Source organism: Falco biarmicus, chromosome 13 (assembly GCF_023638135.1).
Source record: "Falco biarmicus isolate bFalBia1 chromosome 13, bFalBia1.pri, whole genome shotgun sequence".
NCBI classification, from domain to species: Eukaryota; Metazoa; Chordata; class Aves; order Falconiformes; family Falconidae; genus Falco; species Falco biarmicus.
This window is the reverse complement of record NC_079300.1, coordinates 27,329,921-27,354,834: the sequence shown is the minus strand read 5'-3', so window position 1 is coordinate 27,354,834 and position 24,914 is coordinate 27,329,921. Positions and strand designations below refer to the sequence as shown.

Here is a 24,914-nt window from a genome sequence, read left to right as displayed (position 1 = left end):
ACCACTAACCTGGAGACACGCTAAGCTTGCTTTCAGAATTATCTAAAGGAGTACCATTACAGAAAGATACCTGTTCTCAGATTAGATGATTTAAGAACACCAAGCCCCCCCAACAAGAATCAAAACTAAACTAACCTTTTCACTGATTATTTTCTAACAAGCTTAGCCATTCAACAAGCTTTACAGACACGGGAATGCCTGAGGAAGACTAGGAGACTCCTCTAAGTGTTGGTAAATATGGCTGTAATTATTAATTACAAAATGCCAGTAAACATCACTTTTTTTTTTAAATACCTTTCAATAACCTAGATGTCAATTTAGAAATGCAAGAGTATTTTCTCCCATTTTCAGTGTCAAGTCCTGCAAACCTGCTCTGAAATGCACCTTCCTGGCACAGATCACACCAATAGGCTTCTCTGGTTATTAAGGACTTCAAGAAATAATCTGTTCCTTGTATCCAGAAATGTTCAGTCATAAAATTACAGAATATTCATAGAATCATTTAGGTTGGAAAAGACCTTCAAGATCATTGAGTCCAACCATTAACCCAGCACTGCCAAGCCCACCTAAGTGCCACATCTGCATGTCTTTTAAATACCTCCAGGGATGTGACTCCATCACCTCCTTGGGCAGCCTGTTCCAGTGCTGGACAGCCCTTTCAGGGAAGAAATTTTTCCTAATATCTAATCTAAACCTCCCCTGGTGTAACCTGAGGCCATTTCCACTTGTCCTCGCTACAGCCCCCTGTCAGGCAGCTGTAGGGAGGGGTAAGGCCCCCCGAGCCTCCTTTTCTCCACACTAAACATCCCCAGTTCCTTCAGATGCTCCCCATATCACTTGTGCTCCAGAACCTTTACCAGCTTTGTTGCCCTTTGGACACGCTTCAGCACCTCAATGTCATGTCCTAAAACACTTTTTTTTTTTTTGTTTTGGTTTGTTTTTTTGTTTTGTTTTGTTTTTTCAAAAAGCACCCTAAATTCTGAAGGTTGTTCTCTTCCAAAGAAAATAATTGCTATTTTCTTTCCCATTAACACTCCGCACTGGTAACAGATGTTACTGCTACATTAATGTTGAAGACTGAAAATGAAACACGCTGCCTATATTCTATAGTCTTTCTATGTTTACAATAGAATTCCTTATGTAAGCTTTATAATTAGTGGAGATCAAAGTTTCATTTCAGATTCTACATACAGTAAGTTTTTGAAATATTAGTAATACCTTTTTCTAAATCTTTAAAACATGATTGCATTTCAGATTAGGTTTTCCACAGAGCTAGACACCCATAGTATAACGTTTTCTGTTTTTTTCTTTAAAAGAGAGAACTGGCACCAAGCAACATTGAAAATTAAGTAGTTAAATGACAAGCCATGAAATTACAAAAAGTTTCAAGTGAGGAGAACCCATATAACTGATAAAGATGAAACCATGCACTAATAAACTACTGTTAAACATTAAAGACAAAGACCACATCCTTCTATTGTCAGAAGAAACACAGGGATAAGGACACAAATATACACCCTGGGCTGGTTTGTTGTTTCCAGGACCTAGCATAGATAAGTTCAGCAAAGATGTTTGTAGTACGTTCCCTCCATCTTTCAATATTAAAAGGATAAAAAAAGTAGGAAAATGGCATGTACATGCAGGGGATAAAAGGGAAGGTAATAATTTGCATTTTGGAAGTTTAAAAAATATTACTAAGGTAACTTGTTCATAGTCCGCATTCTTTAATGTCCCTGCTTAACTTAGACCCTTTATCTCCAGCCTTATCCCTTATCAGCCAGCCATCTGACCTCCACCAAACCTGCAGAAATACTTGACAAGGCTCTGCTAGAACCGCCACAACTCACTTTTGTAGAGCCTGAGAGCTTCAGGAGAAATCAAAAACACAGAAGAGATACTCTAAAAGAGCAAAGAGGTGCTAATGTTCCTGTTGACTTACTCTTAAGCCTGCAATCCCAGAGTAAAGCTCATTACCATGAGACGGGAAATGAAATCAAGCTAATAGAAAGATCTTGCAACATCCTCATGAACACTAATATAAGGTTTGATGCTAAGTAGTTTAAAATGCAATATTTGGACTTTCCCAAGCTTCTAGAACGCTTCCCTGAAATATTTCCCTCTAATGTTTATATAGAATACAATTTCTTCCATTCGTCCCTGTACTTCTAAGAGCAATTAACTAATTAAAGCCTCTCTGTCAGATGTCAGTAATGGTATCCAGGCAATCATATCTAAATGAGGTAGGACAATAAATCCATCCAGATAGATACTTCCATGAACTCCATGAACAACTATACTTGGAAACCAAAAATAAAGTCAGCTGTATGCATGATGTATTCTGAACTGATAGGGATTCATCTAGGAAAACCACACAACATTCTACTAAAGCAGAAAACTTTCAAGGAAGTAGCTGCTGAACAAATGGTAACTACAGTAGCTTAGCAAGGAAGATAAACAGCTCACATTTTCCTTCCTTTTGAAGATTGTCGAGATGGGTGTGATGCATCAGGAGTTGTGGGCTGTAAGACAGACTTGGATGACTTAGACCTCATCAATCCAGTCTGACCATAGACCTCAGAGTCAGCTAAAAATAACATAAATTTACTCTTTGACATTCCACCCCACTTACAAGTTGTCACAAAAATCTCCAAAGTTCTTAAAGTATCTGTAAAGTAGATGAAACTCAGCACTTCATCAAGCCCCATCAGCAGGCATGTGGAAAAAGACCTCAGGCTAACACTTTGGGTTATAGTACCATGAATCTTAAGATATCTTTTATCAAAGTATATGACTAAATAATCATGATTGAATTAAAGTTTTTATCTGAATATTTATTACTAGTCCTCTTGCAAAACAGATGAATGCACTATTTGCTGGAATGATCGATTTCTTATTCTACCTTGGAAGATGCTTGTCTTCCAGTACATTGCAAGAAGGTCTGAAAACTATACCATGGAAATGAATATACAGATGAAGGTACTACTGAGGCACATGAATTACCATAGGCTTACAGAGTATTGAGTAAAAAGTTAATACATGCATAGAGGCTGACCTACATTTAACATGTGAGAAGTCCCAGTGAGCATCAATCCCAAACTGTGAACCAAATTAAAGTATGAGAATAGATCAAACAAGATAGGACAACATACAATTTTTTTAAAAACTGCTCCTTTTAATGCATTTTAAGCATTACTTTTCAGACAGCATAACAGGAAGCAATCACTGGCCACATAATTTTCCCAAGCAAGAAGTATCATTTTAAAAGTACACAAGAGTAATTTCTGTAAAATATCTGAAGTGACAAATCAAATATTTATGGATCCTTACACATGAGGACTCAAAAATATGAAGGATTTTTATGACTGTTAGTCAAAGAAATGTATCCTAAACATTCTCACTTCTGGAAGAAACAAGTTAATTCAAAATGTCCAAAAGTTGGATCCAAGGGCCTGGGGCTAACTCTACTATCAAGCTAAAAAAACAAAACTACAAAGCAAAGATAACTAGTTCTGAAAATTTTCATACAAAGCAAATGGTACCTGTCAATTTTTTTTTTAAAAGCCAAGTCAAGCAATGTGATGGTAGGACTCAGCTTTGAACCATACTGTTGAAAATGTTCCAACTACTTCAATGTCTGTAAAGGAGACAGTAACACAAACACTTCCCTGACATGTGGATTACAAAGAAAAACATCCTTCTACAGTATGACAGCGCTGCAAGCAGAAGGGAATTAAACTGCAAAGCAAGTTTTTCCTTTAGAAACAAAACAAGGAGCCTCAGCTTACATAGTAATTCTAATGCTTAGACATCTTCACTTATATTAATTCTGTTTGTTCTATGTACATCACAACTTGTATCCAATCTAACTTTTCTTTGCTTAACTAGATCCAAAGTTGAGACACTGTAATACTTCTGCATTAAGAGAAGGCACACAACAGTTTTCATGTAAGAGTAAATAAGGAATACAATCAAGTTTTTCCTCACCTTTCTCTAGTGATCAGTTTAATTTGAAAATAAATCTTGTTACTCTGCATTGAGCCAGTGCAGTCTGATTCACCTTCTTACAAACAGGTGTACTTTCACGCAGTTCAGTAACACTCATCCTTTCCTTGTAGCCATTTATACTAGAATATGTGGGATCAACATGCAACTCCTGAAGCCAGACAAAGGTACATTTACACTAACAATACTCAAAGCCTTTGAACTTAACACAGTGAATTACACTGATTCCATTTAGTATTATTTTAAAGTGTGACACAGGCTCAAATATTTTACAAGACTATGTCAGTTACCTTCATCAAAGACCATTTTGCAGATGACAAGCTTTTTGTTTTACAAGAAATATGTTAACAGGCATTATATAAAGCAAGATCTTCATCCAGTCTTGCTTCAACTGTCTTACCACTTTGCTCAAGACTGATGTCTTATTCGTGAGTTCACCATTGAACTGTTCATTCCATTTACCTTTATAAACCACCAACATGCACACTTTATTCTCAGTCTTTCAGAAATTCCTGCGTGGAAGTATTTTTTCCACATTAAAGCATCAGTGAATCAGCTTATAACCACCATCTGAAAAACTACTGTTCATTTAGACAAACCAAAGTTTCAACAAAGGTCTGAGGATGCTAAGCAACCTTAAAACAAAAATGAAGCTAGGTTTTGACCTCCCATTCACCCATATTTTGAAATTCTCCACTACATACAAAATGGCTATGCTACATTCCCACTCCGTTTGCTATCACAGCCCAACATTCAGCATCTGCACGTGGGAGAGGATGTCAAGAATACATTTTTGAGATATTTTTTTTTTCAGATTTGATTCTTACAGCTCCTTAGGAACAGATACTATGAGATATCGTAAAGCTACCCTTTACATGATGTTTTGCAACATGAAACTTAAAATTCTAATAAAAATACACAATTTAAAAGGTGTTAATATAAGTCATACTTCTAATGACAACTTCCTTTTTGCTAATAGAAAAGGCACTTCAGAGTGAGGGGGATGCCCAGCTTTTAAACAGAAACAGCTCTAACACAATTCTGCTGACTGCAAATATTTGCCTTGCCTCACGTGTACGTCACAGCTGGGGCAGAAGAATACCTTGCTGCAGTTGTACACAATCCTTGTGGTGAGGGTTATTTCTCATGAAGACACATATCATTATGTAAACTGGCCCTGACTCGCTTTGAAGAAAAAAGCGAAGACAACCACAGGAGGCCTGTTATGCTCTCCTCCTCTTTCACCACTCTAGAGCAAAGGAAGTCTTTAAAAATACCAGCATCGCAGATGAAGCTCCTTCACCTAAGTGTGCAAACCACTACGTTTGGGCACAGATCCCTACTCTGTGGAGTACACAACACAGAAAACTCCATTGAGAAGTGCAGCTAAGAACAGAACAAGACATCAGGAAACAACTGTGCCTTGCCCTCGTGAGGATGTCCAAGAAGCTTGGACAAAACACCTCATTAATGTGCGTGACAGACCTAGGAACACTACGTCCAAACATACAGAGTTCCTGAAAGAAAGCTGGTAACATGCCAGAGATAATGAACGTTTCAAAAGGTGTGCATAATTGGTCACTAGTACAATTCTTATTAACACCACCAGCAGTGGCCATGCAGTACAAGTTGATCTGAACACCTTACAACTTCTGCAGTCGGGAGGTTAACTGGGTGGGAACTGAGGATCACAGAACCAGAGCTGTAAGGAATCCCTCTAGTCACTGACCTTGCACCAAGGCAGGATGATCAATCATCAAATTATTTGACTGCCTTGCTTGTTTTTCAGTATTTCCATCCGTGGAGATTCATCAGTGTCACCAACAGGAGCCTGCCAGCACTGCAAGGTGCAGATGTACATACACTTCTCTACTACTACAGGGCAGTCTTGCTTGCTTCTATGTCTATGCTCATCTGACCATTTTTTTTTTTTAACTCAACAGAACAATGCTTTTTTGTGAAAGTTAGTTTTTTCTCTGATTATTGAGCTGAAGCAGTCTTCTTGTGGTGATGATTGTGTGACTGCACAGAAGTGGTAGCAGCATATGATCAGAAGCAGAGAGGGGTGGTTCTGTGAGAAGAGACCTGTTAAATCAACTTGGATTTTTACCTGCACCTTTAACTGTACCGCCTGGCTCAGAGCAACCGAAGGCATTTTCATTTGCATAATGCAGTCCTAAACCCAAGGCAACAGAAAGAGGAGATGCAAGCCACAAAAGCTGAATTTCAACCAACAAGAGTTTTCAGACAAAGGAAGACAAGAAAGGAGTTGCTACTGAGCACTGAGGGATTAAGGACAAGATTATTCCAGAAATACTAACTTCAGAGAAGAAAGATGCCAAGCAAAAATAAAGCAAAAAGCTCAAAACACAGCCATGGAACCTGAAGGCTCATTTGAACTTAAGTCACTATCTCATCAGATGATGTTTCAAATGGAAGGTAGCATCAGGCCAACAAGGTGCTGGCATGTTGCATATTCAGCAACCCTTCTATAAGGGTAAACCCCCACCTGCAAAAAAACCCAACTCCATCTCATGTTTGTGCTCTGTATCCAAAAGGTTTTCCACTGAAACAGACCAAACCAAAAAGGTGCCAACATCAGAATGCAAACTAGAGATCCGAACTTGAGTAGACCCTAGTATTTTCTGGCTTTGGACACAACCTTTCCAAAAACTGCTTTATAAAGCACGTAACAAGCTAAGATGATCACTAAGCATGCCAGGTCTCTCTTATGAAGAAGAGATACACATTGCACTTTCTTCTGCATTTAAGAGATGTCTTGTGCCAAAACAATTCATATATTCTTACTGATAGACCTATGGCTTTGTTAGAATGATCAAACCAACTCTTCTTCAGAAATACTAGTTTCCAGTTTTAAAACCTTTTTGTTCCCCAGAATATCAACTGACCATGGGAAACTTAACAGATTCCTAGCCTTCTATAAAATGCAATTCCACTAGGCTAACAAAAAACCCCCACCAAACAACCAAAAAACCCCAACAGATCTTTACTAGTAAGTACTTAAAGCCTAGGAAAAAAGTTAGAACACCCAAATCTGATATTTAAAACTGGCATAGGTTTTTTTGAGCTTTAATTATTTATGCCTTTCTTGTTGTTGTTCCTCCCAAGCTGATTTCCAAACACTGTTCATTCTTGTTAAAAACGAAGACCTATCATACATATTAAGACAGGTTGTCTGGCATATCAAAGTCCAGTTTATCACCCAAACCACAAAAAACAGAAATATTGCCAGCTTCGTATCTGCCACCTCACTGACATTTCTAGAGTTGCTCTTTCTCTAGGCCTTAAATTAGAAATCTTTCTTCACATGTCTGCAGGAGTGACTGCAGGCATGCTTCATCCCCTCATGCTTAAGAATGGTTCAGGTTTTATTCTCTCTTTAACAAAAGGTGTTGCACAGACAAACTCAACAGGAAGGAGTTGCCACCTCCTTTCCATAAAAGGGGTAGATCCTCCATGATGAAGTTTTTTCTCCCTCTTCCATGCCATGAAAATAACTCACTGCTCCCTTTTCCTCACAGGAAAGTGTGTGTGGTGAACCTAGAGATCCTCCAAAGGTACAGTTCTTCATATTTTTATTACTGTATTGAATCCTGTGTTTGTATGATTCATCAGAACTGGCAACCCTGCAATATTATTTATCCTTTATCAAGAAAAACAATCCCCAGCTCCTAAGGATTTTTTACCTTTTTAAAATTAATAGTCTAACAAAGAAACAGAAAATAAACCATCAGAAAATACTCAACAGCAGACATCATCTACCATCAGTCACTCAGAGAAAAAACCAAAAGACACAGAGGTTAAATATTTCTCATACCAGTTTCCACCATTCATTGGCCCTTTCCACTTCACAATACCAGAACTCTTCCAACAAGAGAACTCTATTTGGTGGCTACCTTAAGATTAGAAACCAGAAAACATTCACAAAAATTATCTGCTGTCATTGCTAAACCTAATCACATCTGTTTAGTAACCCAGCCTTAGACTGTAAGTGAACACTGATGACTAAATTTGCTCTCTGAAATAGTTCCATAGCTTCACTGTTCAAGGTACAAAAGAAAAAGTCATGTCAGAGCTATGCAAGTTAACTCCTAATCCATTGCTATGCTGTTTCTTCTTTACCAAAATTCAGTATCAGGTCCATGGATCAGTCACACTTCCAAAGGTGGTTTAGAGAACCTCTGTCTAAAACCATTTTGGGATAGCACTGAAACCATTTTGGGATAGTACTGGGTTCAATACTGCTATGTTTAATCCTAACCAGCCAGCAATTAAGAAGATTTGCACGACCACGTGCACCAAGCACAACACATATTTGCACAAATTCATCTTTCATGCATAATTTCAGCATATAAAGTCATAAATTAAGAGATTTAGGCTTTAATTGAAACCATACCCTCACTCATAAGGGAGTGTTTCCTTATATTATCTAAGGATGGTTTTAGAATGCAATACTCAAGGCAAGTGCCAATACAACCTGTCTGCACAGGAGACTACTCTGCCTCAAAAGAACTTCTAGAGTGAGTGCCTGACTTCAAGGACAACCCCAAGGAAAAACTAGACATGCAAAGGGAGTTCTTCATTAAATCAGGTTACAGAATCACAGAAGAGATAATGCTGGAAGGAACCCCTGGAGGCTATCTAGTCCAACCCATTGCTCACAGCAGGATCAGCTAGAGCAGGCTGGTCAGTATTGCAGCCATGACACCGAGCTTTCCATGACACAAACTAACAGACATACTTTCTTGGTGGTAAACTAAAGTGGTACTTGCTATATATGCACAAGCTTCTTTATTCCTAAATACCCATACGAAGGGAGTTTGTTGCTTATCTTCTACTTAAACAGTAAATTATTTTTTTAACTAAGAACATTATCTGACATTTACCTGAGTAACTCCAAGAAAAGCTGAAAGCAACAGGATGGTTTTTCACCCTGCAGCCCTGCAACTGGTCCTACAACAGTCAGCACCCCAGTACGAAAGTATTCAATACATTAGAGTGCTCTTCTGCTAAGCTCCATATGGGACCAAGTACCAACATCCTGCATCATCTACGAATTTGTACTACCATGCATTTAAACAAATAATTGATCACAATACTTGCGAGCTATGCAAAACCATCCTGCCTAGGTTTTCTTTTTAAATCTCAAAACAAAAGGAATACACACTCAATCATTTCAAACACTATCACAGACATATTAATTTCTCTACTTACTTATCAGTACATCAGTTTTAGTCTTGCCAGTGTTTGCCATCTAAAACTACAAACAAAATCTTCTTTACAGATACTTTTGTTTAACGTAGACACTAGCCTATATAAAAGCTAGCTGACAGACTTTGGGATGTAACAGAACCTTCCAGTTAATAGTGATATCTTCTCATTCATTAGTAGGTTACACAGTTATCAAAGCAGCAGTCTTTATTTTGTGGCAAACTAAAAAAAACCACTAACTGACGGCATTTGGTTATGTTTAACAATGAACTGAATCAAAATTTCATGGCTGTCTATGTTGGTGTGTTCACATCCCTAGAAACAAGTTTAAACCCCAACAAATTCTTACTAGTTTTCCACAGACAACCTAACAATATGCTTCACAGAACTCAAATTTCACATAATGGAATGGGTTCATCAGCTATCCTATATGTATTTAAAATGTGCTCAAAAAAAATTAAAAAGTAAAAAAACCAACAGTTAAACAGAATCCCTAATAAATTACTTAGGGAAGGGTGAAGATTAACTACATAAAGTTCTCTTTATGTATCTAGAGGTAGGCCTTTAGCTTTGGGAAGAAGTACACTACCACGTTACAGCTCCAAACAGCTGACTTTACACCTTAAGACTCTGGAGAAGCATCAGCTGGAAGTCAGAAAATAATTTTTATCACGTGACAAGAATCATTTAGTGTTTTTGTTAAAGGACTTGGAAAGTTAGGTTTAAGATTTGATTTTTAAAAAAATACTGTATTATTTTGGATCAAAGGAGTAACTGAAGCTCTTAATGAGAAACTAGCTCTGAATTGGATTAGACTTTAAATATTAAACTCTCATGAACAATTAGATAAGCAATAACTTGATTCAGCTAACATTTTTGACAAAATAGCACAAGTCAGAACTTTGAAAAATAACCACAACATACAGGAAGACAAAGCTATGCTCTGATGACTGGTATTTAACACTGCCTTCTCTACACTCTGCTATCCACTGGAGGAAGAGGAAGAAGGTATGTCACAGGCTTAAAAGGCGCAGTTGTGGACTGGATTACAAACCACTGAATGCCGTACCAGAAAGTGATCCACAGGCTTACAAAACAAAGTTAAAGAACTTATATGTTCATTTCACTGAATGTTTTTCTTTTCTAATTCCATCTTTGTAAGCCAGACAGAGGCTTGAGACTGTTTACCTGCAGAATTCAAAAAGAGCCTAAGAGCAATAACTTTTGCCTAAAATCAAAACCTAACCTACTTACTAATTCAGTGACCTTAAAATGTAGCTGATGTGCAGCCTGCAGGGAAGCGTGTAAAGGAGCCCTCAAGGTACCACAGAGCAGGGACGGAAAGACTACTTCACTTCTGAAGTTACGGCAAAGAATGGCAAGATACCTGGGTGGTCCTTACACTTAACAACCACTGAACTGAGAGTCTAGTTCCCCTGCGCCTTAGGTGTGATTAAGTGGCAATGAATATGATGACAATATGCTTGTCAGCCTGGACCACACAGTAAACAAGTGTTTTTTAGCCTCTGTTATAAACTCCACCAGAAAGGGGCTTCAACTACAACTCAGAGGACTGGGAGCCAGCAGCACTACAGACTAACTGCTACTAAACGGACATTGTTTTGTTAAGCCAGAAGTCCTATCAAGCTGACTTAGAGAAGAAAGAAGTTACATATGAACTGAGGACTCAGTCATTTTCCTGAGATTTAGGAGGTAAGAGCAACTGACAAAAAACTTTAAATACCCTACTTGGACTCCAAAGAGATGTCTGAGATTGATAGGCGCAAGAGCTGCAGTATTTGTTCTTATAAAACTGTCAAGTGAAGGAGCACACCAATAATTATATGGGCTCCCTCATTCCCTGCTAGCATTTTATGTGGGGCAGAAGGAAAAAGCCCTAGAAAAATTGAAGGATGATACAAGTAGCAAACTTTTTAGGCAAGGCTGACTTTTTAAGTTGACCTGCCACTGAAAGAACTTCGTATTATTGCATCAAAATACCATTTTTTCCCCCCCTAACTTCAAAAATTTTATTTTCTGGGACTGCTACTAAAAAGTAATAGTTTGAAAAAGTAAAATTCCTGCAGTCCCGACAGAGATGCCGGAAGCTGACATTTCATGAGAATGTAAAGAAATAATTCTGATTCTGTAGAGAGGAAGAGATATAGAGAATCATTTCTTAAGAAACAAAATCCACATACAGGCTGGCTACATGTATATCCTTAACATCTAGGACCGTATTTGTCTATGCATTTGTACAGTTCTTAACATTTTTTGTTCTTAAGTCCAGACATGGCAATTCCACAAGCTTTCTTCAATCAAGTTTTTAATTAGCACCCTCTTCAAAACAAGTGGTCAAGAGGTGACCACAGGTCAGACTGAACCTTAAAGGAACACTCTTTCCAAAGGTGACACCACTAAGCAGTTAACTCATGGACACGGGAAGCCACTGGCCTAGAAATGACAGGGATTCAGCCATTCTTTCCCAGCATTTTCTCCCTGTATGGAGATCTTCAACAGACTTTGCATTTCTTTCCAAACAAGCAGCAGTCTAATATTTTAAAATAATAGGGATACTTCATACATACTGGTAGTATTTGGCCCAATTTCAACAACAAAAAGATATTTCCTAGACTTGTTTCCAAACTTCGTATTAGTCTGCTGTAATATTTGAACATAGTTTTCTAAGTATCAGAACTCTGAAGGGGTTCTTTGGGTCTAAAGGGTATCTTTTGAAAGCTTGCTGGAGGAATACTTGGGGAAGAACAAAGAAGCAAGAAATGAGTAAACAAGAAATTGAACCGCAGGACAAAACAGCAGCAGCACTCTAACAATCCCCATGCCATTACAAAAAAGAATCAATTTCCCTTGGGGAGACTGCAGTCTTAACTCAGTGAAATGAAAACTGTTCTCATTAGCTTTGCAGAGGAGACTTAAAACAAAGAACGCTACCTTGCTTACTCCTGTTCTCACTAAGGGAAAGGTTCAACTTTGCAGATTGGAATTCCAAAGGTTCCAGTAATCTAACAGCTTCAGCAGCCATTTCACGAATTAGAAGGCATGCCAAAAAAAGTCAATGAATTCCCACCACCTTGTTAAGAGAGAACAACAGAAGCAGTTCTCTAATTCAAATGGTCTATAATCTATTGCAACTCTATCTGCAACACCCTGAGGAAATTTTAAGGCTTCAGAAGGGCACTTGGGGGTAGATACCACCTAAGTTTTAGCCAGTGAGAATCGTTTTTTCTCACAATAACCCAAGCCAATTTACCTTCATATATACCTCTAGTCTGGAAAGCTAGATTTCCTGTCACTTGAGGATAACTTGTACTGAAGTGAGGACATGTGTGATAGTTGACCTTTTAAGATTTTCCAAACCCAGGCATTTATTTGCAGTTACAGATTAACCATATAATTTACTCTGACAGCCAGAAGGCATTAACAACAGAAAAAAAACCCCGTTGGATTTTCATTACTGGGCACAGAACAACAGCAGAAAGCAGGATAACTGAAGGAACATGAAGTCCTACACAATTTAAGAACAGGCAAATTCTAGCTTTGGAAGTTTGAGATCTTCTGTCAATTTTATAATGGGAATCACAAGAATCAACAGTAGTTGCAAGAATCCCTTAAGGCCTGTTGCTGAAAAAAATTTCTTAAACTTTGCATAATCTTCAACAAACGTTCACTTCAATCTTTTCGTCTCATGTGAGGTCTTCTCTTCGCCTGTTTATATGTGGTCAAAAAAGGAAGATAATTCAGCAGGTTTTGTAGAGGGGGTTTCTCCACATCTAAACCCTAGATAATTTAAAGGGCCAGCCCTGACACAAACTCAATCTGTAAATGAGAAGAAATTCCCTGCAAATAAAATGCATTTTTTGACAAGCCAGAAGAAGCTTTCTCAAGCAGGATGGTTTAGGACCTAGTTGCCATTTAAGCAAAAGGATCACATGTGGGTCCCGTACTGCTAGCAGAAGTAATGCTGTCCCCAATGTTCTCCTTCTCCATTGCTGCAAATTGTGGCTGAAAGAAAGCTGGAGGAGAAGAGGGGTGTAATGAAAGCTGTAGTGAGCAATCCAGTAGCTAAAAGTTACTTGTTAAATTTGTACTAGTGGAATCGGGTTCCAGAAAATGTTAACATCAGCTGAAGCAGTAATTCAGCAATAAAGTATGATCAATTGTTTTCAATCCTCTGAAGCAGGTGGAGAAGACAAGCAAATTATCTCAGATGTTTTTGGTATTTTTTACATTATATTTTTAACATAACCTTACACATTTGCACTTGCGAACTCACCAAGCAATTGGCTGAAGAACAGGATTAAGACTTTCATCCATCATTATCATCATCAATGTCAGAAATTAATTTCATTCCTGAGCTGATAAAGTTTAATAAAAATCACCAAGACTACTTTAGAGAATTTATGAAATTCTAAATTAAAAGCATTACTCAACAGCCTGTTCTGTAATACATGAGTTTAACAGATATTTCAAGTCTCTCAGTTACATTAAAGTATGCAGTCAACTACAATCAAAGTTAAAACAAAAAAGTGCCTGTGATCTAAGGATCATTATTCCAGACCTGCTGTGAATCAGTGAAAAGGAGAGTAGCAAAGGACATACCTTGGAACTGCTCCCAAAACAATCAAGTTGGCTTTTTGTTTGTTGTTTCCAATTACAGCATTTTTCATATCTCTGTAAATCCAGAAAGAAAAACAAACCCTGGTAAATTATGCTGAGGTACTGAGGGCTTAATCTATAGAATTTACTATTTCCATGAAGGCTTATTAAGTAGTCTTCCACACGTCCATGCTGCACCTACAGGAATCCACAGCCCACAGATAAATACCCCAGAGCTCTGGGATTCCATTATGTCCCAGCTTATGCAACTAAGCAAAAACCCAAACTATCTCACATGCACACCAGACATGAAGAAGTCTCATCATTGAGGAAAACTAGATATAGTGGTTCTTTGTGCCCACATATTCACTAGCCTTCTAAAATAAAAAAAACACTATTGGCTGGGAAATCAAATATTAGCAATTTAAAGTATTAACTGAATGTTCTACTGGGTGCAGGAAAAGACAAGCTGGGGGGGGGGGGGGGGCTGAGGAATACATACACATATAAATGAAAAAAAAAAAAAAAAAAGGAACAAGGAACTATCACCAGTCTCCAGAGACCAGGCTTTCACTCTCTTCTTCACCACAGGCTTCCCTTTGTGAATTTCAGCAGGACACCTACACATCTGTATGTCAAAATCCCAGGAATAAAGTGGACACAAATTCATTTTCCTGTCTAAGAGTTACTGCAAGGTGAAACACATTAAAGGCATTCATACCATGGTAAAGGTACAAGGGAAACCTTCTGGAAAGAGGACACTGGTTGCACACACTAAGAAGTCTGATGAAAATGTGTGGTTTGCAACCTTGTTTTTCAGAAAATTGCTGCGAGATCCTAAAAACCATCACCACCTTTTTAAGATATTTTTTTCTTCATATGAACATACTGAATAAATATGAATATCCAGAGAATCTGAAAGAAAGCTAGCAACTTATGACCAGTTTCAGAAAATCAAGTTTTCTAGGAAACCTAGTTGTAGGGTAAAAGCAGAGGACAAAACCAGCCCAAATTCGGGTAATTCTTTATCAACAAAAAACAACACTAGATTGATTATAATGTTAGTAGTTGCAAAATTGATAAATTAATCACTGGCTATCTATGCCCATCATTCAATCTAATAATTTGGAAGCTTTAGTGGTTGCTTATTATTCTTGCCACTGTATTGCACTTTTCACCTATCTGCAAATTTTAAGAGATTTAGAGTAGCCCTGTTCTTCAGGATCCACCCTGGCCTGCATGAACACTATACAGTCCTTACGTAACCCCTGAACATGCAAATTCCGCTGCAAATAAGCAGTGGTCCCAAGTGTTAAATTCATTTCATTACACTTCTTAGCCAAGGCAGGCAATATCTGGACTGGCATAAACCGAACTTTTATAAACCTCGATTAGTAAAAAGTAAAAAGTAACTGCCCATTCTTCCTGAAGTATTTCCATATGACTCACTCTCCCATTGCATACACTTACCCAGCCACAGAAGAGTGCTCTAGGAATTTTAAACAAACAGAGGCTAACTTCAAGTTTGGCTAGTGATCTTGGAGCTCCAACAAGGGAGCAGCATTAAAAGCAGTTGAACGCTGAACTGTATCTCTTAACACAATCAGAGTCAGTAAACAACTTGTCAAGTGAGCCATTACTTAACAGGAATCTGCCTCCCCAGCGCACAGTTTTACACAGCTGAGTGTCAGCAGGACATACTGGTCCTTTCTGTTGTATCTCCTGTAAGTTTGGTAACTTCACACCACAAGACAGGAGGTAGAGGAGAAAGAGCAAGATCTGAAGACAGGCTAAGCTGGAAGCCCAAGAAAATTTCAGGAATAGACTTGATTTCACTGAACTCAGAAACAGTATTTCAGTGGTTTCTATGCTGAATGCTTGATATGAAAGTATCCCAGTCATTTTTAAAGGTTTTTAATATACAAGAGCCAGTCCAAAACAATGTCAGAAGCAATGATCAGATGTCTCAAAGAAATGGAGACTGTACCAGCAAGTGTGCAAGGTTCAAAGGCTACCTCTCCCTGTTACCCTTAGGCACTGGCTCTCAAAGTCATCAGAAAGGCTGCATCGCATCATGTTCTCCATGAAGGCATCTTAAGAAGCTGAAGAGAAGGCACTGGCAAAGCACTCCAAAGATTTTGGTGATATTTTAATGTCAGCATATGTCTTATCCAAAAATCACCTCCGCTCAGGTGATTATACATAATATATTTGTGTTTAAAAAAAACCAAAACACCACTAACAAACTTTTGTGACTCCTGCACCAACTCCACAATCAAATGGCTTGCTGACCTTATAACCATCTAACACGTAGTAAGTACTGCCTCTTAGAATTTGATATAGACACCCTTTCAGAAGTGGCAGGAACACGGCTGAGTTCCATAACACTCAAATTGAGAGGTTTAGTGAGCTCACAGTCCTGATCTGTAAATGGTTCGGATGAGTTTCTCCATCTTAGTTCACAAAGTTCCTCAGAAAGGTCATGGCAGATAGACAAGAAGTGTCACAGACTTGAGATTTCTAACAAATCCAACACATGTACATTCAACCACCTCAACTTGCAAGCAAGATACCTTCAAATTGGTAAGGTGACCAAAAACTGTCAGAGATAGGACTCAGCAAAGATCACCATGTTCGTGTGCATTATTCCTTGGCGCTCCCAAGTCCCATGCCGCACTTACCTCTTCAAATTTGCCCCTTACAGAAATGAACCTATTCAATACACATGAAGCAGGATGATATGGAAACCAAGGATATCCTTAAAATGCCATAACCTAATGCTGAATAATAGTAGACTTTTTTTGTTTACTATAAAAAGTAATTTTATTGAGATTTCCCTGATCAGGAAGCTAATCTCCGTAAGAAAACACCACCATGTGCTATCCTAGTCTACCAGATCCTCAGTGAATCATGAGCCCTGGAAAAACTGAGGGCAACTCCCTTATTTGAAAACACCATCTCCAATAAGTTTGAGCTTGACTGACTTCAGATCCAAGAGGACATGAGATTCATCCAAGGAGAAAGAGCACTAAAGATCACCATCTTCTACAAGAGGTAACAAAGAAACCTCAGAAATCTGTAGTCCAAAAGTGGATACCACTTTATTTCTGAATGTCACGCACACCACTCCCATTTCCTATTGCAAAAGGGAGTCCTTCAAATAAGGAAGAAGGAAACAGCTATTACAAAGAGATGAGAACTTCAAAAGAACATATAGCATATTGTCATTCTAGGCCTAACCTGGGAGAAGGCCATGATCCAGAAGAGGGAGATGCCCAGGATTTCCAGTCATCAGCTCCAAGCTCTCAGTAAGGTTATTGACCCCACTACCAGACAGCAGCCCAGCATGAGCAGCTTCAGAAGAAAAACACCTATCTTGCACTTGTACAGAGTACATTCCAGCACCACCAATTTTCTCAGCTTCCCAGAGGTAGCTTTCTGTAGAGCCAAAAGACAAAGCATGAAGATGGTTCACATGACAGAGGTCTGAAGATGTGTTTGAGGTTTGTTGTTTTTTGTGTTTTGTTGGGTAGTGCTTTTCTGGTTTAACATATTCTGCATATTAAATCTTGCAGTCTAGATTCAAACTAAGTTCAAAAGTAATTTAACAGAATAACCTGAATTACACTGATTTTAATGTATATACCTAAAATCTGATAGCTGATATTTATTATACCTACATTTACTGTAATGCAATAAAGTAATTTATGTGGTAAAAAAACCCCCTTCAAGCAGCATAATATAGGCTGCCAACAATAAAATACAGCAAAGAGATCCTAGCTAAGTGCTTGGAAATACTGCTTCCTGAAGTGCTAAACCAGCACTTTCCATCTCTTATTGTTTCTTAAAGAAATAAGAAATAGTTTCATCGGTTCAATCCTGTGACCACTCAGTTTTAAGTTATGAAACTAACTAGTGACTGGAAAAGCAGAAAGATTTATTTTCTTCGTACAAGCTCTAGAAAAGGGGGGGAGGGGGGGGAAATTATCAGAAGTTTATCAGCTCTAACAATCTCTTCGAACATAGCAACCCAGAAGCAATCAGTTCAATTAATTAGCTATAAATAAAATGCAATGCATGCTAGTTTTGTAAGTGTATTAGCACAGTATGAATGTTTGTACATAAAATTCACACAAAAATAATCTAATTTCCATCCAAATGCAGCTCAACAAGAGTTACAAGAGGAAATTATCTGCCAGTTGTCTATGAAGTTAATGTTTTTATTCTGATGCTTGGTGTGCAATTGTTTAAAGACACCAGATAGTCTACTTCAGATAAGCAAGAAGCAATATTAAACATAACAATTTGCAAGTAAAATATGGCCTTTAAGTTTTAATGATTCCTAGCCAATAAAAATGTAATTATGAAATGTCTGAGTCCTGACAAAACTAGCTTTCTAGTCTGTCAATGCAAATTAGTACTGTAGAAGCAAATTAAGGTGCTGAACTTTGTCCTAAAAAGAAATTATTTAAGTCCAATATCTTCGTGAAGTTCATTCTAAGTTTGTGACTCCCCCAACAAAAGCACCAGAAGTGTCCAGTAGTTAGTGTGCAGTTCTCTGAACTGGTGTGAGCAAGCTTCCCAGCTGAGAAAAACCAGACCACTAAAGCATTCCCAGCAAACCCCCAATACCTGCCCCTCTTCTGCAAAAGACATTGTGAGAAAACAACGTGGATACATAGACTCCTCAGCACTAATTTGGTTTTGCCTACATTTTTAAATACAGTAACATGTAACAAATTCTAGAATTCTTATAGGAAGCCCTGGAGCTTTCCTATGTCACCTTCTAGCAAAGCAACACAGAAGACCTTGAGAAAAGCTACAGTGACTTAATAAGGAAGCAACAATAGGAACTACACATAAGAGGAGGAAATAAACAGCCTGCATGATATTTTCTCACCATATTTCTTTTGAAAATAGAGTAGGTAGCCATATTTAAGAGTTTCCTAGAGAGAGAATTATATCAAACACAAGATGAACAATCAGAGAAAGTAGTCCTAGACACTTCAAGCCAAAGCTTTTACTTTTAGTATGAAATAGTTACAAGAGATACCGAGACAATTACACACACAGAGGAAGCATCTGAAACAATGCATTGTCAGACCAGAAGATTTATCTACCAGAGGCTGATCAAAATTACAAACAATAGAATGACGCAAAGCATCATTCTGAAAAGGTTTTCAAAAATTCAAAACATAAGTATCTTCTTAAAAGCTGAGCTACTGGTACTCAAGACAAGGACATAGCTCAAATAAAAACTGCCCCAACTCAGGAGAGGTTCTAAGTTTCAGTATCATATAAAAAAATCGGTACCTGGACTGGCTGGACTTGGGTCAGAGGCTAACTGTGGAGCTAAAGTTCTGACAATTATGCTTTCTGTAGCTTTTGCCTCTTCCTTCCCCCTTGCTTTCACTCTCCCATTTTTATGGACAGATGCGAAAGAATCAACAACAGGAATTAATGACAAATTTTGCATGTTAAAATATGTCCATCATTATTTTGACAGAATTAATTTCCAGGATGGACACTACTACAGCTTGAGTATCTGTTAATTACCCAACAAGTGAGTTGTTTTCTACCCCTTTAGCAGGGAATATGTTTGTACTAACATGATTACTAGTCCAAACCAAGTGAGTAAAATGTTAAAAACTCCTGCCAACTCAAGCAAACCACAGAAATCATAAATCAGCTTATTTTCAAGGTTAATCATCAGGTTGGGAAAAAGTTTCAAGACTTCTAATCCAATTCAAAAAGTAACAGTTGATGCAAAGAAAAAGGTGATTTTACAGGAAAGAACAAAATAGCACAATGAGACACTGTTACTCAACTTGTTTGAGTTTTAACAGTTAGAAGCTGTTACACAATTAACATACAGTGCAAACTAAACAAACTCAACATTTAAACAAGGAAACCCTAAATCCGTGGTTGCTCCCAATCTTCATTCTGTACTCTCAGGTGCTGCATAAAATCAAAGTGCTGTAGAAAAATAGCACATGGCTACAATTACAGCAACACAGAACAGTAGAATATAACATAGGTAATGCTAAAAGTAATCTTTACATCCAGCTTCTCCATATCACAATGCCACAGAAACCACTTTAACTCCTATCTGAAGTATCATCTTCGGAAAGGCAACTTACCTTGTCGTAAGTTTTCTTGCAAAAGTCTACCACATAGAAAGGTAAGCTGTTTCAATGATCCACACCCATAGTTAGAAATATTTATACCTTACTCCTACTCTGAATCTATCCCAGTTTCCAGTACTTATCTTGCTATGTCTGTGTGTGACAAGACTAAAGAAACCTCTCATATCAAATCCTGGACTTCCATATTAGAGTTTATGTCAGTCAATCCACATGCTAGCCTTCTATTATCAAGCTCCATATGTTAAGCTGACCCCAAATCTTTGGCTGCAGTTTTAACTCAAGGTCTTTTCAAATCTCTAGGTTGACTGACAAAACAGGAGATGCTGCTTTTCCCACCTCTTTCTCAAGCATGTTTTATTGCCTTACCCTTTGCACTGAGTCTGGAAATTGTGCTACAAGTTGCACGAGATCACTAATCAATAGAAAAATTGCTTACTTAATGTTAAGAATGACATAGCTCAAATTTAAAACACTTGAAGTCAGTGGAGGATGTGGGTTTAAGCTAGCTTTTATTACGTAAACTTTTTAAACTAAAAAAACCAAAGCCATACAAACCATAGCTAGAGCTCTGTATTATCAGCATTTCAACTTCAGCATCAATCTCTGCTATTTAAATAAATCAGGTCATAATAGCAAAGAATTATCTGAAGAGAGGTGCGGGGAAAACAGCTGCAATTCAGCAGAACTCTCGGAAACTGAGACATCTCCTGCTCTGTGACACCAGATCAGCAAAGCACTTTTTTCACAACTATCCTGGAACAGACAAACCACATGAAAAGAAGTCTTCATCACTGTTGCTTCAGATGAATGACCCAAACCATCAAATAAAAGTAACTGGGGGGTTTGGGGTTTTGTTTGTTTGTTTGTTTTAATTTCTCTATCTCTCACCAGGCATATTTCCTCTCCCAGGATGAAGCACTGCCTGCAGCATTTCACAGTGCGTCCCACAACTGAAGCAAAAATTAAACGAAATTTCATTAAGCGAAGAGGCATCCTGTAACACTACATTTTGCTAGCACTACTTTTCATTCACTGTCTCTTGATTTAAAGTTCTTTTTGTCCATTCTCCCATTTTAAGCCCACCAGTCATTACTGAAAGAATGCTGTCTGCAAGTCATTCACATAGAAAACTCTTTAGTTTCATTCAGTACAGGCAAATACCCTAAAATGGCTTTCTAGCACCTGCTTAGCTGTTCTCAGATGTGAGCTCATAATATTATATGACACTGTGTCAGCTTAGGCCAGCAATTGCTAACACACCACCAAAACCTGTTAATTTGACACAGCTACTACCCATTACATTATTATATAATCTAAAGTCTTTCCAACCTGAAAGTATAGCCTCAGGTTTTTAGCCCCAAGTAGCTATCAGCTAGGATGATGTACTGGCCTCTGTATGCTTTAGTCATGCCTAAATTTCCTTTTTCAAATGGATGTTATAAGTGCTCACTAGGACAGAAAGTCCATAATTTATCTATATCCAAATAAACTCTCATTCTATATTAAGGAGGAGTTACTGGACATTTCAGACAACACACGTTTGAAGTATGTTTTAGCAAGTAATTTTACCAGCTAGCCTTTCTGCTACTTTACAATTCCCAAAGAAAAAATTAAGAAAAAACTCAACACATTTAAATTATCAGTTCAGCACCAGCAATACAGTATACATAATGAAATCGTTTTAATCATCTGGTAGACAAATAAATAGGTAAACAGAGTTCTGTCCTTTGAATGATTATTAGAAATGTCAACCCTTTACAGGGAGCTAGCCTAAAAGAACGTACTTCTATATCACAAACTGAAAATAAGCTTGTTTTAGAATGTAAGTAAATTCAAATTTTTTTTTAATGCTAATTCCAACCAATTTGGACTGGCACCTTAGAAACAAAAAATTCAAACTCCAAATATTAAGAATCACAACCTCAGCAGCATTGCTGATTTTGTGGCACACATTCCTTCAACCTCAACCTCTATCTAGCTCATTACTAGCACCCCCTACACACCCCCAAAGGGCATAACAACTATTTCTCCCTCAGCCACCTCCTGTGTTTTGCCCTCCCTTACAGGCAACCACTCTGCTTTTGTCTAACAGATTAATAAAGCCAGTTAAATTCTGAAAGACTTCAGAGTATTCAGCTGTGCTCAGCTTGAAGTCTGCCACTTCTAACTCAGACCTCAAGACTTCTGTGACCAACACCTACTCTGTTTTCTCCAGTTCCATCAGCTGGTGGGACAGAAGTTCCTTCTCCTCCCTTATCCTGCTTAGAGCCCGAAATCATCACAGAAACAGTATCGCTACTCTGAGGCTGGCATCAAGAGAGGGATTTTGGAGAAAAGAGGCTTCATGTCCTTCTGAAAGGCAGCAGTGAAACAGATTCATTAATCGGCAGCCCTCTCAGGCTCAGAATGGCAACTGCAAGGCTTGAAATATTAAACAACACTATTAAACTGAAGACTGCTGGCCAAATGTGATAGAAATACCTAATTTCCTAAAGTTTAACCCGCCTCTAAATATTAGACCAGGAGTTCCAATACATAACAATTTACTTGTGAAAAAGTCTTGCGCATTTGTACCTTTTGCTGCATTACAAAGAAAGCACAAGAGAGAGAGAGTATCTTGTTCTATGACAGGAACACACTTTCTTCCTATCGCATCTTCCTCTCTTCCCTCTGTTTCTATGCTATTCTTCCATCTGATTCTACAAAACCTAGTATACTGAAAGCCATTCTTCACAAAGCACTACTTAGTTCTCAAATGATGTTTGAGGCCTTTCAATTTCATCTTCTATCACTCTGGAAAGCTTGTCCAGCTATTAGACTCCTCAGCTTACTTCCTTAAAGGCAGAAATCAACAAATGGAGTAGTGCTTCCAGCACCCTCTCAGCATCACCTAAAGCTGCTCCAATTTCTGTCAGATTCCACAACCTAAAGAACGGGTTTTCCTTTTCCAAGCCACAAACAGTGTATCCTGCAGTTCACAAAGTATCAACAGAAGAGACTCCGAAGCCTCATCCCTCTGCACGTGAATGACCCTGCATAAAACCAAGGCTTCAAAAAATTACATCACTTGTTCTTAGCCAGTTAAGACCTCAAAGTTCCCTACTGCACCTGAAAGAATACGCATTTACTACAGAGTACTGTCTAGGAGGTAGCAAATTGATCAAAAACGTACAGAGGTAAAGGACAACAGAAACAATCCTCCAAGGACTGCTGTTTCCACAGGGCCCTTCTGATGAAAACTGAAGCAAGGCAATATGCAAACAAAATACGGCTCCTACAGAAGGTTTAGGTTCAGAAGTGCCCACTGAGAGACCGAAAATGTGACTGCATACATTTGGGAGGCATAATGTGAAAACAAGTGCTGTTCATTATTTAGTCTTAAAAAAAGGTTTGTTTAACAAGACATGAAGAACAAGAGGCAGAAGTAGCTTCTTCATAATGGTATGAATGGGTATCTGTGTCTCCATTACAATTGAGATGGGAATTTCTTTTCTTCCCACTCCACAGAAGCTGCCTCTTGCATTTCATACAGCCTTCCCTGCAGGCATGTGTGGAACACTGCTCTGATGTTCTCATTCCAGTTGCCATAGCTGAGAAATACAAGACACTATTATACAGCATCTAAACATGTGCCTGGAACTTTTTTTTTTCCAAATGCAAGAACACACAAATGAAAAAAATTGGATGTAAAAGAAACACACTGAAGCATTCCCAATTCATTTCAAAGCAACCGCCCACAAACAGATACAAGATAGGTTCCATGAAAGCAATGTTTCTACTAGAAATTTAAGTGTTTTTTTCACTGTTTTGTGATTACCTTCTGGTATCTTCTGTTTTAGGAAGACAGAAACCAGCAAGCCATACAAAACACCTTCAGTCAAATGCAAGTACAAGTCCATTGTCCCTCAAAGGAGGTTTAAACACATACCTAACTTTGCATCCAAGAACCTACCACAAAGGTAAGCCCAATTACATCTTGGTTCTACTAAAGCGTCAGTTTCAGAGTCTTCAAAGCACTGAGCATAACCACTAACCACTGCAGCACTGTCAGTCTAAGTCTGCAGGGACCCCAAAAACATAACTGTGAGATTCAAAGTGGTCCACAAGTTCTTACCCATATGCCAACTATTATACTTTCCTTAACAACATCAGTTCTCAAACACCCAATACCATACTGTGTAGAAAGCACATATAACTCAAATTAAATATGCTGCATAGATCTGTACCCATACTCCCACCACAGCAGTAGACATGCTCCCTGAGAAAAAGGCATACTGTAGACATACACTGTGAAACTCAGTGTTCAGTACCAATTGCTATTTCTTTAGGATGTTTCTTTCATTTTCCTGAGAAATAAAATGCTCACACAAGTTTGGAAAATGCTCCTCTAGTAACTCCAGCTGGCCATAAAGGACAGAAACAGCAGTAGCGTAGGAATTCTCAGTGCACCATAAAGATGATTATTTACAAGCCTTAAAAGATGACACCCTCTGACTGCTGAGGAACAACAGCCTGATGAGAAACAGTTGGGACCTTGAGTAAGCCAGATTTGTCAGAAAGAATGCTCCTTTCAAAACCAGCCCTTGAGATGGAATTACACCGCTCTCCATAAAATGATAGATTGTCTCTTTGAAGACATCAGGCTAAATGTAAGTATGACAAAATGTCTCTCAAAGAAGCCCCTGACCAGCAAATAAATTAGAGGACAAAAATAGGTATCGGTCTTGCATCTGAACAATGTGGTCCTGAGCTTAAAAGCAAGTGAACAGCAAATTATAGTCTGAGGATCACCACCCAGAACGGTTTAAAAAGAAAGATAAAAATACTGCCACTCTGCAAAGGATGATGTTGCAGCACCCATCTTTGGACAAATGAAGCTCTTCTAACAATGCAGAAATTTACTGAGGTACCTGTGTT

At 38.2% G+C, this 24,914-nt stretch overlaps 1 protein-coding gene across 7 annotated transcripts in view; it reads right to left on the bottom strand.

The window, feature by feature from the left end:
• The window catches only part of ARMC8 (armadillo repeat containing 8), an 86,811-nt gene that overhangs the window by 56,373 nt on the left and 5,524 nt on the right, over positions 1–24,914 (bottom strand). For 6 of the 7 annotated variants that reach the window (XR_008825122.1, XM_056358171.1, XM_056358170.1 and 3 more), the window contains exon 3: positions 13,855–13,926. The exons of the other annotated variant lie outside the window; for it this stretch is intronic. Coding sequence is in view for 5 of the 6 variants with exons in the window: in XM_056358171.1 (XP_056214146.1) it covers positions 13,855–13,926 (72 nt within the window). In the remaining variant the exon portion in view is untranslated. The remainder of the gene's footprint in view (positions 1–13,854; positions 13,927–24,914) is intronic. 7 annotated transcript variants of the gene reach the window in all.